The 15,777-nt window shown below is 45.4% G+C and overlaps 2 protein-coding genes across 9 annotated transcripts in view; one reads left to right on the top strand and one right to left on the bottom strand.

Annotated features, from left to right (window-relative positions):
* Window positions 1–992: 992 nt before the first annotated feature.
* On the bottom strand, window positions 993–12,343 carry NTAQ1 (N-terminal glutamine amidase 1). 8 transcript variants are annotated; one of them, XM_054191097.1, is made up of 7 exons: window positions 11,754–12,065; window positions 11,400–11,612; window positions 10,937–10,987; window positions 8,571–8,719; window positions 8,108–8,232; window positions 6,203–6,255; window positions 993–2,548 (listed from the first exon to the last, which is right to left on the bottom strand). In XM_054191097.1, exons 4-7 carry the CDS (start codon window positions 8,624–8,626, stop codon window positions 1,508–1,510), a joined length of 1,275 nt encoding a protein of 424 aa, XP_054047072.1. In that variant the 5' UTR covers window positions 8,627–8,719; window positions 10,937–10,987; window positions 11,400–11,612; window positions 11,754–12,065; the 3' UTR covers window positions 993–1,507. The 8 variants fall into 8 exon arrangements, with proteins under 8 accessions (XP_054047072.1, XP_054047073.1, XP_054047074.1 ...); XM_054191095.1 differs by lacking the exon at window positions 11,754–12,065 and adding an exon at window positions 12,072–12,095 and having other exon boundaries at window positions 1,000–2,548; window positions 11,442–11,612; XM_054191094.1 differs by having other exon boundaries at window positions 1,000–2,548; window positions 11,442–11,612; window positions 11,819–12,065.
* A 26-nt stretch (window positions 12,344–12,369) lies between these two features.
* ATAD2 (ATPase family AAA domain containing 2) overlaps window positions 12,370–15,777 on the top strand; it is a 40,298-nt gene continuing 36,890 nt past the window's right edge. Inside the window, exon 1 of the mRNA XM_054191085.1 lies at window positions 12,370–13,012. Coding sequence (XP_054047060.1) covers window positions 12,782–13,012 — 231 coding nt within the window. The 5' untranslated portion in view covers window positions 12,370–12,781. The remainder of the gene's footprint in view (window positions 13,013–15,777) is intronic.

The following is a 15,777-nucleotide window of genomic DNA, read 5'->3' on the forward strand; positions in this document are numbered from 1 at the left end:
CAGGGTCATCAAGGGCAACAAGAAAAGCTTCTACAGGTACATCAGTGATAAAAGGAACACCAGGGAAAATGTGGGCCCTTTCCAGAAGGAAACAGGAGACCTGTTTACCCAGGATATGGAGAAGACTGAGGTACTCAATGACTTTTTTGCCTCAGTCTTCACCGGTGAGCGTGCTAGCCATGCCGCCCAAGTCACAGAAGGCAATTCCTCAGGGGTCAGTATTGTGACTGGTGCTGTTTAACATCTTTGTTGGCAACATGGACAGTGGGATCAAGTGCACTCTCAACAAGTCTGACAACACCACCAAGCTGTGTGGTGCACTTGACATGCTGGAGGGAAGGGATGACATCCAGAGGGACCTGTACAGGCTTGAGAGGTGGCCTCATGCCAACTTCATGAAGTTCAACAAGGCCAAATGCAAGGTCCTGCACCGGGGTCACAGTAATCCCAAGCACAAATACAGCCTGGGCAGAGAATGAATCGAGAACAGCCCTGCCAAGGACTTGGGGGTGCTGGTGGATGAGAAGCTCAACATGACTCGGGAATGTACACTTGCAGCCCAGAAGGCCAACCATATCCCGGGCTGCACCAAAAGAAGCGTGACCAGCAGGTGGAGGGAGGTGATTCTACCCCTCTACTTTGCTCCAATAAGACCCCACCTGGAATACTGTGTCCAGCTCTGGGGCCCCCCAACATGAGGAGGACATGGACCTGTTGGAGCAGGTCCAGAGGAGGGCCACAAAAGTGATCAAAGGGCTGGAGCACCTCTCCTATGAAGACCGGCTGAGAGAGTTGGGGTTGCTCAGCCTGGAGAAGGCACCAGGGAGACCTTATGTGGCCTTTCAGTACTTAAAGGGGACCTACAGGAAAGATGGGAGGGACTTTTTATCAGGGAGTGTAGTGATAAGACAAGGGGTCATGGTTGTAAACTGAAAGAGGGGAGATTTAGATTAGATATTAGGAAGAAACTCTTTACCATGAGGGTGGTGAGACACTGGCACAGGTTGCCTAGAGACATTGTGGATGCCCCATCTCTGGAAGTGTTCAGGATCAGGTTGGATGGGGCTTTGAGCAACTTGATCTAGTGGGAGGTGTCCAGAGCAGGGGGATTGGAACTAGATGATCTTTAGGGTATTTTTTCCAACCCAAACCATTCTGTGATTCTATCCATAGGAAAACACAGCGAGTCCGCTCCCATTTTATTGAATTCAGGTGGTAACAACCTCTCTATGTTGCTCTTCTTACTCATGTGCTGTATCTCTGAATACTATGCACGTTATGTTAGACCTTACAGCTTTAGGCACAGCGCAGCAAAAATGCATGAGAACACCACAAAGTCCTCTTCCCAAAGCAAATGAAATGACAAACATCAAAATTTACAAGAGAGACACATGGATGCTACAGTTGACACACCAAGAGGATTTCATAATCATAGAATCATTTAGGATGGAAAAGGCACTTGGGATCATCAAGTCCAACCATCAACCCCACTCTACAAAGTTCTCCCCTACACCATATCCACTAACACCACATCTAAACGAGTCTTAAACATATCCAGGGATGGTGACTCCACCACCTCCCTGGGCAGCCTATCCCAGTGTCTGACCACTCTTTCTGTGAAAAATTTTTTCCTAATGTCCAGTCTAAACCTACCCTGTTGCAGCTTGAAGCCATTCCCTCTTGTTCTATCGCTAATTACCTGTGAGAAGAGACCAGCACCAACCTCCCTACAGTGTCCTTTCAAGTAGTTGTAGAGAGCGATGAGGTCTCCCCTCAGCCTCCTCTTCCTCAAACTAAACAGTCCCAGCTCCTTCAATCGCTCCTCATAAGATTTATTCTGCAGGCCCTTCACCAGCTTTGCTGCCCTCCTCTGCACTCGCTCCAGCACCTCGATATCTCTCTCGTATTGGTGTGCCCAGAACTGGACACAAGACTCAAGGTGTGGCCTCACCAGTGCTGAGTACAGGGGGACAATCACCTCCTTCCTTCTGCTGGTCACACTATTTCTAATACAAGCCAGGATGGTATTGGCTTTCTTGGCCACCTGGGCACACTGCTGGCTCATGTTCAGCCGCTTGTCCATTAGAACCCCCAGGTCCTTTTCTGCCGGGCAGCTCTCCAGCCACACTTCCCCAAGCCTGGAGCGATGCATGGGGTTATTGTGGCCCAAGTGCAGGACCTGGCACTTGGCCTTGTTGAAGCTCATACCGTTAGCGTTGGCCCATCGGTCCAATCTATCCAAGTCTCTCTGTAGAGCCTCCCTATCCTCATGCAGATCAACACTCCTGCTTAAGTTGGTGTCATCTGCAAACTTACTGATGATACACTCTATGTCCTTATCAAGATCATCAATAAAGACGTTAAACAGAAATGGTCCCAACACTGAGCCCTGAGGAACACCACTTGTGACCGGCCACCAGCTGGATTTAACTCCATTGACCACCACTCTTTGGGACTGTCCATCCAGCCAGTGCTTGATCCAGCAGATCGCATGCTCATCGAGGCCATGAGCAGCCAGTTTTTCCATGAGAATTCTATGGGGAATTCTCTGCAAAAGCAAGGAGGAACATACTTTACATAACATTTATACAAGGTCAAGAGCAGCAGAGGTTTTTTTTTTGTTCTGTTTTTTTAAGATTTACATCACACTTGCAGTCCTCCTCAGGTGCTATGGCTATTATACTAGCTTGCATCGGTGCATGCTCAGAGCAAATCTTTCTCTTTGACCAAACCCCCTTTGTAACACACACACACTGTCCAGGAGACCTAGCTGGCACATTCTGGGATTCTCACATAACTTTATTTTTTTAATCAAGTCTGACACTTTTGCCCCAAGCAGGGACGAAATAAAAGGCCATGCACTATCAGATGGCATTGTTAGCCATGATAGTTGTGGCTTCTGACAACAGTAGTTATAAAGCAATGTTTCACCCAAGCCTCGGCTCAGCTCATGGGCCTCTGCATAATGACAGCTGCTAAGCGGCTGCTGGAAGCGAGCAAGTCTGAAACAAAGCCTCCAAGATCAGCTCTGCTGCTGCCTAACACTGGGGGAACCTAAAATACTTAGAAAGTTGGGCTCTTCACAGCCTTGCGCAGGTGTCTACGCAGAGTTCTCTTGAGATCCCCCTCCCTTGCCTGGGCAGGGAGAGAAGTGGTTTTTGCAGGCAGAGTCGGAAAGGCTGTTACCACACTGCGCTGGAGGGTGCTGTCCCCACAGCTGAGACACAACTGACTGTGCAAACCGTCCTGGTCCATCTCAGTGTAAAACAAAGCTCATTACCTTGAAATTATCTTTCACAGAAAGTGATGTCATTTCAGTAAGCCACTCACGGAATTTAAATATTTCTATCCTTAGTTGTACCTTTATGGCCTCTATCCTGAATTGATTCTTTACTTCCACAAAAGCTCATGAAGTAAGGACCTAACTTGATAAACTGGAGTTTTATTCTCAAACAAGAGGAGCAGAAGGCTCCCAAGAAATACATAAGCTACTTATATCCGTATCAATGCTTTCCTTTTTGCTTTCACTAGGATCCTACTACCACCTCAGAGAGGAGATACAGAAAGAAACTGCAGACATCTGCCTGACCCCTGTCTAGCAGCTGGCCTGTTACATAGATGTGTCATACGCAGTGCCTCCAGAATTTCTCAGCTGTCCTACTCATGCTCTTCAAAACAAACAAAAAAACAAATAAAAGCCCATCATTTATGACTACCAAGGATTTTACTACTAATAAAAGAACAAAAAGCCTTTACAAATCAATCCTGCCAGCATGCTACCAAACAGCTAGGGAGAAGTGAAACTCAAACCCCTGCTTTTCAGCGTTAGAGCTGATGCTAACAGTGGTATATAAGCCATAAGACCATCTGTTTTGAGTAATTTTGAAATGCACTGTGCAAGTTGTATTTTACACAGGGTTGCCGTAAGGAGGGCTCATCTCATAAGGACTCATAAACTAAGCAGAATCAGGCCTCATTAGTTTGTGGAAAGAAGACTTAAAAGAAAACCCCAGGCTGGGCTCACCAGCCCTAGAATGACGAATCTGTGCACCAAGTCACATCTTAATTTTTATTATTTGAACAATATACCAGACTTGCCTCCGTTTTCTTTCAACTGGAGGCAACCAGGTGGGTGCAGGGCAATCTGCTGCAGCTCAGGCCTGCGTGTTCCAGCAGAGCTGCTTCAAGGATAGGTCTGGGTGGGAAAGCACCACGTCCCCAGTTAGTTTTGCCAGCTCCTCCTGGCATGCACGGCAGCAGAGCACAACAGAGGCCAGAGCAATGCCAATAAGAAACACAGAGACTTAGCTCTGGGAAAGGGCGAGAGCAGAGCCAGCTGCAAAAGGCTAATGCTTAGCATGTGAGTTCTGATGAGATACTGAGAGTTTGAGGGTTTTTTTGTTCAGTTGGTTGGTTTGGGGTTGTTTGTTTGTTTGTTTTTTAAAAAAAAAAAAAGATAAAGTTCTTTAAAAAAAGTAATCACCTACTTCCAGCTTCAATTTTTTTTAAGCATGGAATGGAATTTATGACTCAAGATAAGCTTATTTTAGAAGGTTTATTTTGCAACCCCATCAGCAGCACAAATACAGTTTAACAGTCATTCCTTCTGAGTTAGTAGTAGGAAAAAAATGCTAAATTGGTTACCGATAGAGATTCCTTAATTCAATTTCAAAAGGAACTTCATGGCCATTAAGCATTTCCTAGTATACTTCATAAAAAAGGACCACTGGTCCCAGTATCCTGTCCTAGCTCCACACCGGGTAATTACATTATCCTACTGATGGTCCTGTTTAACTTACATCTGACTTAGATACTACAAAATTTCCTTTTCCACAGTGCTATATTCAGGCTTAACAGCTGCTCTGCTCTGGAAGAGACAATATTTTAGTACCAAGAGCAAACATTCTTGTCTTTTTAAGTTTACTAAAAGCTGTTAAAACCAAGTGGGCTAAGAAGAGCAGTGTATATATATGTAACTAATATGCTTTAACGCACAGCAAATTCTATCAACACAATAGTACCAGAGTGCTGATTACCTTTAAATACCATAATGCTCATAAATTAAAAAAAAAAAGACTGATACATTTTTATTGTATTTTTTCAGTCTTCAAACATTCATTTAACATCAAAGACAACATATAGCAAACAGAAGGAATATAAAAGCCTTGTATGCTTTTGAAATCATCTTCTCAAGAGCTTAGGAATTTGGCTACTCTAAATTACAGCAAATAACAATACTCTGATCTGAATGTCCCTCACAAATAAATTGATACTAAAACAATATGTGGTCAATTCTGTCAGCCATTAAATTGCAGTCACCTCTAACATGAAATATGTAAGCAATTTAATCTTCTACAAACACAAATTAACACAGAAAGCAGAGTACCCTATCTACATAAAACAACAGGGAGAAAAGAGTTATCTGCAATGGAATTTGGCATGGACATGAACATTAATACCCCAGGCTCTTTTACGATAACAAAAGGTCTGCCACCCAGTCTTCCATCAAGTTTAAAATAAGGCACACTTATGCCTGATAAAACTGTGCTGAGACATTACTAGTGCCTAAAGGAAGAGAATTACCTATTCCACTTGTTGACAGCAATGTTTTCTAAACGTGTATGTTGGCCTGCAGGACATGTGCTCATTTACAGAACCGCATCACTGAAGTGCGGATTAGATTCAGCTAAAAGTTAAAGCACATGCTTGTTCCACAACAGTTAAACCCAGACTCCTCATGGACTTACAACATCGTGTACGTCAAAGCACGCACCATTAAGATATGTCAAGCGAATACAGGAAAGACAAAAATAAAAGCTGGAGAAACTGGTACTCAATGAAAGACAACTTGAACTAGACATCGTAGATCTTATACAATCTATTCCTGTTCTGACCCAGATCTTGAAGCTATCTAATGAATGCCCTTACACCTTCAGTGGGTGCAGGGTAACCAATTCCTTTCAGCCAACTGACCAAGATACCAGAGCACATCATCGCAGAGCTGGAATACTGTGTCCAGTTTGGGACCCCTCAGTACACAAAAAACCCCAAAACACTGACATACTGGAGTGAGCCCACAAGAAGAACATCAAGTTGTTTGGGGTAGGAGAACATGATATTCAAGGATAAGCTGAGAGAACTGGGCCTGTTCAGTCTTAAACAGGGAAGACAAAGGGGAGACCTTACTGCTGTCTACATCTACCTGATCAGATGACACAAAGAAGATGGAGCCAGAGCCTTCTTGGAGGAGTCTGGCTACAGGACAAGAAGCAAAAAAAAAAAAAAAAAGCAAGTTGGCACATGGGAAATTCTGATTTAGAAATCAGGGGTTTCACATTTAGAAATACTAGGGATTTTTTTTATTTTTTTTTTTTTATTTTTTACCATGACTGGGTCAAATATTGGAACAGATTGCCCAGAAAGGTAGCAGCATCTCCATCCCTGGAGGTGTTCAAGACTAGACTGAACAGAGCCCTAAGGAACCCCTGTTTTGAGAAGGTGTTGGACTGAATGACGCATGGATGTTCCTTTCAGCATGGCAAGGTACAGACTAATGAAATAAAGCATAAGAGGAGTGAAGATCTATGTATCTTCCACTATCTACCAACATCACAGAGACAGTCTAGAGATTGGTTGAGACCACGTGGCTGCTGCTTATCAGTGAGGTAAAGGTTAGCTAAGCAAGAGAAACAAGGAGAGAGTTACAGGGTTTGCAGCTGTGGAGTTATTCACTACAGCTGGAGGTACACATATGCATCTGCAACTGTTCGAGTCATTCTGTAACTTACTATCCACCAGTAATGTTTTCTACTCTCGATTTGAGTAGAATTTGTTCACCTTCCTGGTCTGGCCTAATCTGTATTCCTACACTTTTATTAGCTCTCAGCTATCACAACAATAAGGTTTCCACAGGCAAAACATCCTCAGCACTTAGGAGGCTCCAGCTAACAGTGATCTGTGAATTGCAGTTCAGGCATCCTCCACTCGCTACACTTGCTTGGTATAAAATTTTACTGGAGATAAGGACCAAGACATAGAATTTAAGGTGCTTCATAACCTGGATTGTCTAGAGAACACCTAAAGCTTCACAATGAAGACTATATCTGTGCTCCTGCCCACATTCATAATTCATTTTTACTCTAGTGTGAAATACCAAGCTTCCCCAGAAGCCAAAGCAAAGATTGAGAAGTAACTTCTCAGCAACTTAAAACCACAACATGGACCTAAACACAAAACATGACACTGCCTTCTCTAACATAAACACACAGCAGTAATGCATTATTAAAAAAAAGCAACAAAACCAAACATGCAGAGTAGTAACATGAAAACTCTTTCAAAACAAAACTTCACCATATTTTTCTTTATCTGGGAAGAAAAAGAGAGAACAAACACACATGTGGCAAGTGTTAGCCAGCTTGCCAAACACATGATTAGAATAAGCTGAAGTGCTGCGTGATAAGAATGGTTTAAGTGGCTCTATAGGATAGCAGAGGTGGCAAGTCTTAACTTCTCTTTCTGCTTGGCTTGGAGGTTATTACCTAGACTATCACTCAAAAGAGGCTTAAGGGGCTCGAGAAAAATATGCTGACTTGCCAGTTTGCCTTAAAGTATCCTCAGGTCCATTCACCTGGCAGAGAAACCTCAAACATCTCATGCAGGCAAAGCCAGCATGCTGAGCAGAGCCTGAAAATTTCCTCCTGTCAAAATAACCAGCTCTGTCAGGATGGGACCTGCCAGCTAAAGTGTGGTATAATCAGTGTGTTTAAAATTCACTTTGCAACTCTTAAGCAAGTTATTTGGCCTCTTTGCTTCAGTTCCCTGCTGTAACGAGAGAACAGTATTACCTACCTCTCGTTCTCTGCTCAGTTTATGAAGATCAGTAATTAATGTTTGATAATGGTAAATGCCAGGAGGCACGCTAGACTTTACATGTTCAGAAAAGGAAGTGCCAAATGCTTCATAGCCCTATTTTTTTCCCCAGATGAAATAATAAGCTAGCTGGATGTGCTTTTGGACACGTATTGTGGAAGCATATGTATTTCTTGTGTGCATCTTGGACTATGTCATTCAACACTGTAAGCAGGAAAAAGGAGCTCTGGCAGCTTACCTGCAGTTTCAATACAAGGGTATGAAGGAGGAGGTTTCTGCCACTTCCCATTTGCATCTTTCATATGAGATCTGTCTGAAGCAAACGTCTTCAAGTACAAATCTGCTCGAATCATTCTGATTTTCCTGCAAAATTGTATTAAGAGATACATGTATACAATACTGCATTAGTCATTTGGAACAAGGGTCCTTTCCTCCCATCAAGGAGCATTAATTTCGTTAAATACATAAATCAGCAATATTGTGCCAAGTAATGTTAACAAGCAATGTTAACAAGTTAACAAGAAACTACAGTAGGAAAGAAAAGGGCTTTTGATGATTAAGGTAAAGAGCTTTAGAAAAGTAGCACCGTGCATTTATTTCACTGGAGTATAGCAAAATAACTTCTGTCACTATGCACCCACACAGAGAACTTCAACTTCGATTTCATGAACATTCATGGTCTTTATATTTTGTGTTATCACCTGTGAAATTCTGGACGAAGGCTGTCATCCAACCTAAAGGCCTCCACGCTGTACATGTCAAAAGGACACGGAAATGGCAACACTGTGTCAAGATCATAAATGAAGTTCTGCTCCCCACTGGAAACATGAAGTAGAATAACATGGTAGTCCTAGGAAGAAGCGTAATTGTCTTTAGTTAAACACCTGTTAATGAGCAACCGGCGAAGGGAGTAGGGGAAAGCCTCCTAGAAGCAGAAGCTATAGAACCTTTCTTTAAATCTTGCTTTCTGCCCTTGAAGTGTTAAGTCTGCAACATTTCTGGCACCAGGAGAGAGATTTCCTAATACCTGTCTCACCCATCATGCTTTTCAAGAAACTTTTATCTTCCCCATTCCTTTGCAGCCTCCTTTGTTGTAAGCCTGGACAGCTAAACTAAAGTGTACCTTACTCCTAAGAAAATGGCCAATCTTTTTCATGTTCCACACCAAAACTCAGAAGTTGAGTGGGATAAGCACTTTTGTCATAGACCCAGTACTACATAAAAGCTCACAACAATATATAATACCTTATCTATTGATCTCTTCTAGTAAGAGATGTTGTACCTGTTGCAGTAACACTGTGAATTTGAGTGCCAAGTGTTTGGCTGACAGAAGCACCTGAAAAAACAGCATTCAACTGAAAAAGGAGCAAACGACTCGGATCAAGAGGATCACAGAAGTAAGACAAATTCCTACTGTAGCTCTTGAAGCTGGGAAAAAACGCCTGTGGCTACTATATCACACTTTTTCAAGTTAACTATTCTGTCTTGACACTTGGGTTATGAGGTGCAATTTTATTCCTTAACTTGTAAGAAACACAGGTGTGGTGGAGGTTTGGAGACACTGCAGTTACTTACATTAGGTGTCAGGCATATACACTGCTGCTTTCCAAAATTAAACTGAAGGTAGCTGTTAACAGCTTACTGAAGTTTACATTAAATCCACTGACAAAAAGAGTCTGAACCACTGTCTTTTGACACTTTCAACATCAAACAAAACCACAAAGGGATTGGAATAGAAAAGATCTTTGGCAAGCTATTTTGCCAGACCAAGATACACATACAACTGTATGCAACAATATTTAGAAGAATCTGTTACGGAGTATAAGAAAAATGAACTACAAGCTTTACGTATCCTATGATCCACTGAAACAAAGTTAAAACACCTTTCAATCCATGAATTTTTATAGGAAATCCACATCCTAACGGTGGCCTTTCCTGACTCTCCTATTTCTTTTTAGATATCTTCAGATCATTTGGATCTCTTTTTAAACTAGAACTTTTTTGCACTATAAATACACCAATACTTTGGGAGGGAACGAACAATTCAGAAATCACAGAACCTCAGCAATTTGCAGATTATTTTGCAGAATTGCAGAAACAGAAATTGCCCCAAGAAATAAGCCTTTTTTCCACGCCAGATAACTGAAAGAACTCTGTAATGATACATACTTGAAATGAATTCTGTAGTGGCAATTACTGAATTACATTAATTGATCATATGACACTCTAAAGCCACCATTTATGGCTCCAGTTTTATCGCTCCAGTTATGAAGTTTAATTGCTGACACCTGAATACGTATACTGTTTGCATTTTTCTATCCTCTGTCAGGCCTATGTGGATATTTTCATCCATCTACTTCTCACAAGTACAGACATCTGCTTTAAATTCTACAAAGCCAGTAGCCTCAACAATATCCAGAGAGTAATTTTCACAAACGTGTTAGATACTCTTACCAATGTTAAGGTTTTTCATGTGTAGATTTTAATGACTGTCTCGCTGTTAATTTACTATGAATGGTAAAAAAGGAGCACCAGGTTTAGGCTCTTTATAAATCTGTTGTAAAAGAATAATAAATATTAATACAGAACTATAAAATGGTTGGGGATAGAAGGGACATCTGGAGCTCCTTTGGTCCAACCCCTCTGCTCAAGCAGGGACACAGAAAACCAGCTGACCGGGACCACGTCCAGACAGCTTTTGAGTATCTCCAAGGATGGAGATGCCACAGCCTCTCTGGACAACCTACTCAAGTGCTCCATCACCCTCACAGTAAAAAAATTACAGAATCATAGAATCATGGAATGGTTTGGGTTGGAAGGGACCTTGAAGATCATCTAGTTCCAACCCCCTGCCGTGGACAGGGACACCTCCCACTAGACCAGGTCACTCAAAGCCTCATCCAGCCTGGCCTTGAACACTTCCAGAGATGGGGCCTCAAGTGTTTCTTTATGTTCAGATGTGACAGTTTGTTACAGTGAAGGTGGCTGACACCGCCCATGTCTGATCCTGCAGCTATCAACTGCAGAAGCACACACTTGAAATTACTGAGAGAATAGAATGTCTTACCCAGACAACGGGCTCATCTCCACGTCCTGATTTCTGCTTCCACAGTGGAATCTGAAAGTTATACATGAATAAATCTGAAGTGAATAAACCCTTTCAGATTAATACAGATTAATTTTGGGTTAATTGGTTAGTTCTTTGTTAACCTATGCATTTCATCAACTTACATCTGTGCTGCAGTCAGAAGATTTTCCCTTGTTTCTATCTTATAGGAGCATGGAAGGTGGAGGTTCTAGCCTGGACCATATAAGCAATTCTCCTAAACTGACAGATTAAAGGGAAAAAGTCCCCCACAGCTCATAGGGACATCATGCTTCTTCCCATGGTCCTCAACGCACCAGATAACTGAAAGATCTCACATGGTGTGGTCTGCACGCCTCACAGCCAAAGTAGCTACAGGAGGATTTTGGCCCATGTCTCCCTTATGCGTTGAGCTAAAGTCTAAAGGCCTGGGACCACATCTCACCTATGCCAGGCCGTAGTCTAAAGGCTTGGGACCACATCTCACCCACGCTGGACTGCAGTCCGAAGGCCTGAATCCCTCCATAGCTGCATTCAGATCGCATCTCACTGACTCACCATCCTCCTATCATTGGATATGAAAACAGCATAAAATTCTTCTAAAGGGTATTGATCCTGACTCCTGATGTAGTCACAAAGTTTCCAAACGTTTTCTTCGCTGTAAAACACAAGAATTGATTATTTTTTTCCCCTCTCCAACTACTTTCTAGTGACCAGAAGCCAGCCGAGAGGCAATGCCTGCCAGAAAGCGGCCCGGGTCGGACCCCACTTGCGGCCTGAGGCTCTCCCGGTCACGAACCTGTTTAAGATCAGCCTCCCAGACCAGCCACAGCCCGGAACAACGCGCCATCATCGCCCACTCACGACTATCGCCGCTTCAGCGCCTCACGACTCCCGCCTCAGGGAGAACCCCCCTCACGGAGGACGGGGAGGGTGGGGATGCCTCTCCTCACAACTCCCGCCTCACGATGCGGGGGTGGAGCGGGGGGCTCCTGCCTCACGACTCCCGCCTCATAGCGAGGGGTTCGGCCTCACGGCTCCCGCCTTACAGAGGCGGGGGCGCTCCCACCTCACGGCTCCCGCCCTCGCCGCGCTGTGGCCACCGGCCGGCCCTTACCAGTAGCAGCTGGTGTAGGCGCAGGCGGGGCGGGGCGGCACCGCCGCTTCGTAGGCGGCCGCCGGCCGCGCCATAGCCGGCCTCGGCGGGGGGGGTGAGTGAGGGCGGCACAGGAAGTGCGGGGAGCGGCGGGAGCCACCGGCTACGCCTTCCCCGAGGAAACGCAGCCGCGCGGCGGGGCCGCCATCCCAGCTCGCACCAGGCGCTCCCAGGCACCGGCGGAGCGGCGGGCAGGGGGCTGGGCGGCGCGGGCCCTCTCACCCGGGGACCCCTCTGGCGGAGTGCGGAACGGCGAGAAGCCACTACCGCTGCCGCGGGGAAGAGCGGCCCCTTTAAGCGGCGGCTCCGCCTCCTGCCGGCGGGAAGCGGCGGAGGGGGCGGGGTCGGCGCGCGCCGGCGGGCCAATCCGTGCCGGCAAAATAGCCTGCTCCAACTTTTACGCGCCAAAAATATCGAACGGCCAACGCGCGTCCTGTGTCCCTCCGCCGCGCGGGGCTGGGACTAGCGGCCGGTGGGGAGAAGCGGCCGCAGGGAGGTGCGGGGAGGCGGGCGTTCCCGCCGGCCGCCGGGAGGGCGGGCAGCGCGGCGCCGGCAGGGGGGGGCGAGCCGCGCCGCGGCGGCCCTCGGTGCGAGCGGAAGGAAGGTAGGAAGGCGGAGAGGCGGAGGGATCCGGGGGGAGGGCGCCGTGGCGTCCCCCCTGTCGCCCCGCCATGGTGGTCCTGCGGAGCAGTGCCGCCCGCCCGCCCGTCCCGGCCACCCGCGACAGCCGCCGCCGTCCCCGGCCCCCCTTCGAGCTGATGGACTCCAGCTCCGAGTTCATCTCCCTGGAGCCCCCCTCGCTGGGCAGCGGCAGTAGCCGCCGCATCTGGACGCGCTCCGGCGCAGCCTCGGCCGCCGCCATGGCCGCGGGATCCCGGAGGAGCCGGAGAACCGGCGAGGCCGTGAGTACCGGGCAAAAAAAGGGGGGGTGGGCAAAAATGAGTATTTAGGGTAGGAGCCTACAGCTGCGGTCGGTTGCGTGGCCCCGTGTGAAGAAGCAGCTGGGATTGCCTCCCCCCCTGCCCCAGCCCCGCCGCCCGTCCCGGGTCCCCCTGCGGCTCAAGGGGGGTCGGCACAGCCTCCGTCCCCGGGGAGCGGTGACAGCCCCCGAGACTGCCCCGGGCGTCCCCGCCGACAGAAACTTCCCCCGTCGCCTTGTGGTTCGGTGTGTTATCGGTATCTCCCCTTCCCCGCTTACTCTGCTTAAATGTGTTACCTAAAAAGTGATCTTAAAGAGATCTTAGAGACCGCTTCGCTTTAATTGTGGTAGAGCTCGTAGAAACAGCGCTCGCTGGTTTGATGACAAAAATGCATCAAAACCAGCGCTCGACGCAAAATGTACGCGACCCATAACTGTGTTCGAGCTGTCCTGAAGCGTCTGTGAAATACTCTTTAGCCAAGTGTATGCAGGTACTACTTTGGATGCTCTAAAAACGAAGCTCTGTTTAGAAATCATGACTAGTTTGTACTTAAAGCGCTTATGTCTGTAACCTAAAACGCCGAAAATTTTTCTTAAGTTTTATATAATTTTAGGAAAAAGGCCTAGTGGAAAAGAGACAACTTACATGATTATAAACAGTATTAAGGAGTCTATGCTATCTGCATCTGAGTGTTGCTATTTTAATAACTGAACCATTCCACTTTGAGAAGTTCATGTTTTTTTTTTTAACGTAGACTTCAAAAGCTAAAACTCTTCTCTGCCCCTTCCAAGTCAGGGTCAGGCTCCTCTCCGCCTTCCCATGACAAGTAAAGGCAGACCAGGTCCAACCCAGAAGTGGTCTGCTCTTCAGTGATGCTTGTTGTGGACTCTGCTTCCTTCCAACAGAACTCTTTCAGAATTTTCAGTTGCTTAAAATAATTTTTTTTCCCATTATTTTCAAGACTACTGAAGTAAGAAGGAAGAAATCCGTGGCTTAAAGATGACTGCTTTGCTTTTGTAGTTTATGCTAGAAACGGTTTTCAGAGGCCACAGGGAATTGAGCTGCCCGTTGCGCACCCAGGGGAAGGCTGTGCAGAGCGAGGCAGATAAAGCAGCTGGCACACGTTCTCAGTGTGGAGAAAAGGAATGAGGAAGCTAAATGTAAACTTTGTGCTGAAACCAATGCAGAATCATCATTATGAAACTGGTTGTAAGGTTCTTCTTTGTTTTGGATTGTTTTGGGTTTTTTTTACCTTTTTGCAGACCTTTGCCATGCTTTGAGGCATGGAGTTGTTCTTACCTCATTTGTAGGATGGCCGGGCTCTGCTGGAGTGTTTTAACTGCAGAGATGATACAGAAGTGCCCTAGATGACAGATGATGATGCTGGTGCTAGCTGCATATTCAAGTCCTAATGCCTCTTTCCAAATTTGTAGATGTACAAGGACTCGGTGGTGGCAACTTTTGCAGTTTTTTCTATATCAGCAAGCAGTTTGTCTCTAGTTATTCAGCTTATATCATCCATAGAGAGTAAGGAGCATACAGCAGAAAGTCTAAGGTAAACCAGCCGCTGATGGATTTATCTTCTTCCATGTTTCCAGTCCCATGGCAGATCCAAAGTGTCCCTTTGGAAGCTGTGTCTGTGCAGGTCTATAACCCTGGCTTAATTCCCCAAGCTGAACAAGATTGTTGTCTTGTGACGTGTATTTGAGGGCAGTGGGCTCCAGACTTCGCTTTTTGTCTGGGCAGAGTGGAAAGAGGCACTTTTCCAGGCTGAGTCTTCATGACTCGTCTGTGTAGGGATCTCAGCATCAGAGCTCACAGCCTTGTTGCAGTTAAGCACGTTTATCTGTTCTGATAGTACCTCAACATAGAGTTACTTCCTCAAGAGATACTAGATAGCTAACATACAGTTTTTGTAAAAAGACTTTTTAGAAATCACTTTGTATTAATCACTTCCTATAGCATGAGAAAAGCAATAAAATATGAAATGTTTTCAAACTTTGAAATACTTCACAAAATTCTTTCTTCCGGTTGCCTTATCTTTCCAGTTTAGCCATTTGCTTCTACTGAGTTTCACTTCTTGAGTGTGTTTTTTCAGCCCGTTGATAAGAGTTAGTTACTCTTGCTCTGCTGGAAGCTTGCTGGAATTAACCTATAGTTCTTGGTGTCTGCCATCGCACAGAACTGGGGTGCCTTCCTACGAATGGAAGACGCTCAGAGTTAGCAATATACATCGTAACTGTGTCCTAATTTGAGCCAAGATTAAGGCAAAAAGACAGTACAGAGGATAACGAATATCACAAATATTATGTTGTGAACATTGCATTGCAAATACATTAAAAAAAAAAAGCAAACAAGTGCATAAGTATATATAGAAAGATTTTCCAGGTCACTATACTGTTTGGGTTTTTTTTTTTCTAACGTTTGTGCTGACATTCTCTAAGTGTTTGTTCTTCTTCCAGTCTGGGATTTGGCCCAGAGATCTGTGAAGCGTATTATTGCAGTCATCTTCTAACTGATATGGCAAACCTCTAAGGCGTCTCCCAAGGAATATTTACTTCTAGGTCAATGAAGTAGAAATATCCAAAGCGTCAGTTGCAATTCCTGTACCTTGGAGTTTAAGCAAGCTAAATCTTCCAGAGCTGCTCCCGACTTTGGAGTCTTAATTTCACAAGGGAGCATGTATTTAGAAATAAAGCCTCTTTCCTAAAAAGCTCTGCTGTATGTTGGGAGCAGCTGAACCCGGT

Source organism: Rissa tridactyla, chromosome 2 (assembly GCF_028500815.1).
Source record: "Rissa tridactyla isolate bRisTri1 chromosome 2, bRisTri1.patW.cur.20221130, whole genome shotgun sequence".
NCBI classification, from domain to species: Eukaryota; Metazoa; Chordata; class Aves; order Charadriiformes; family Laridae; genus Rissa; species Rissa tridactyla.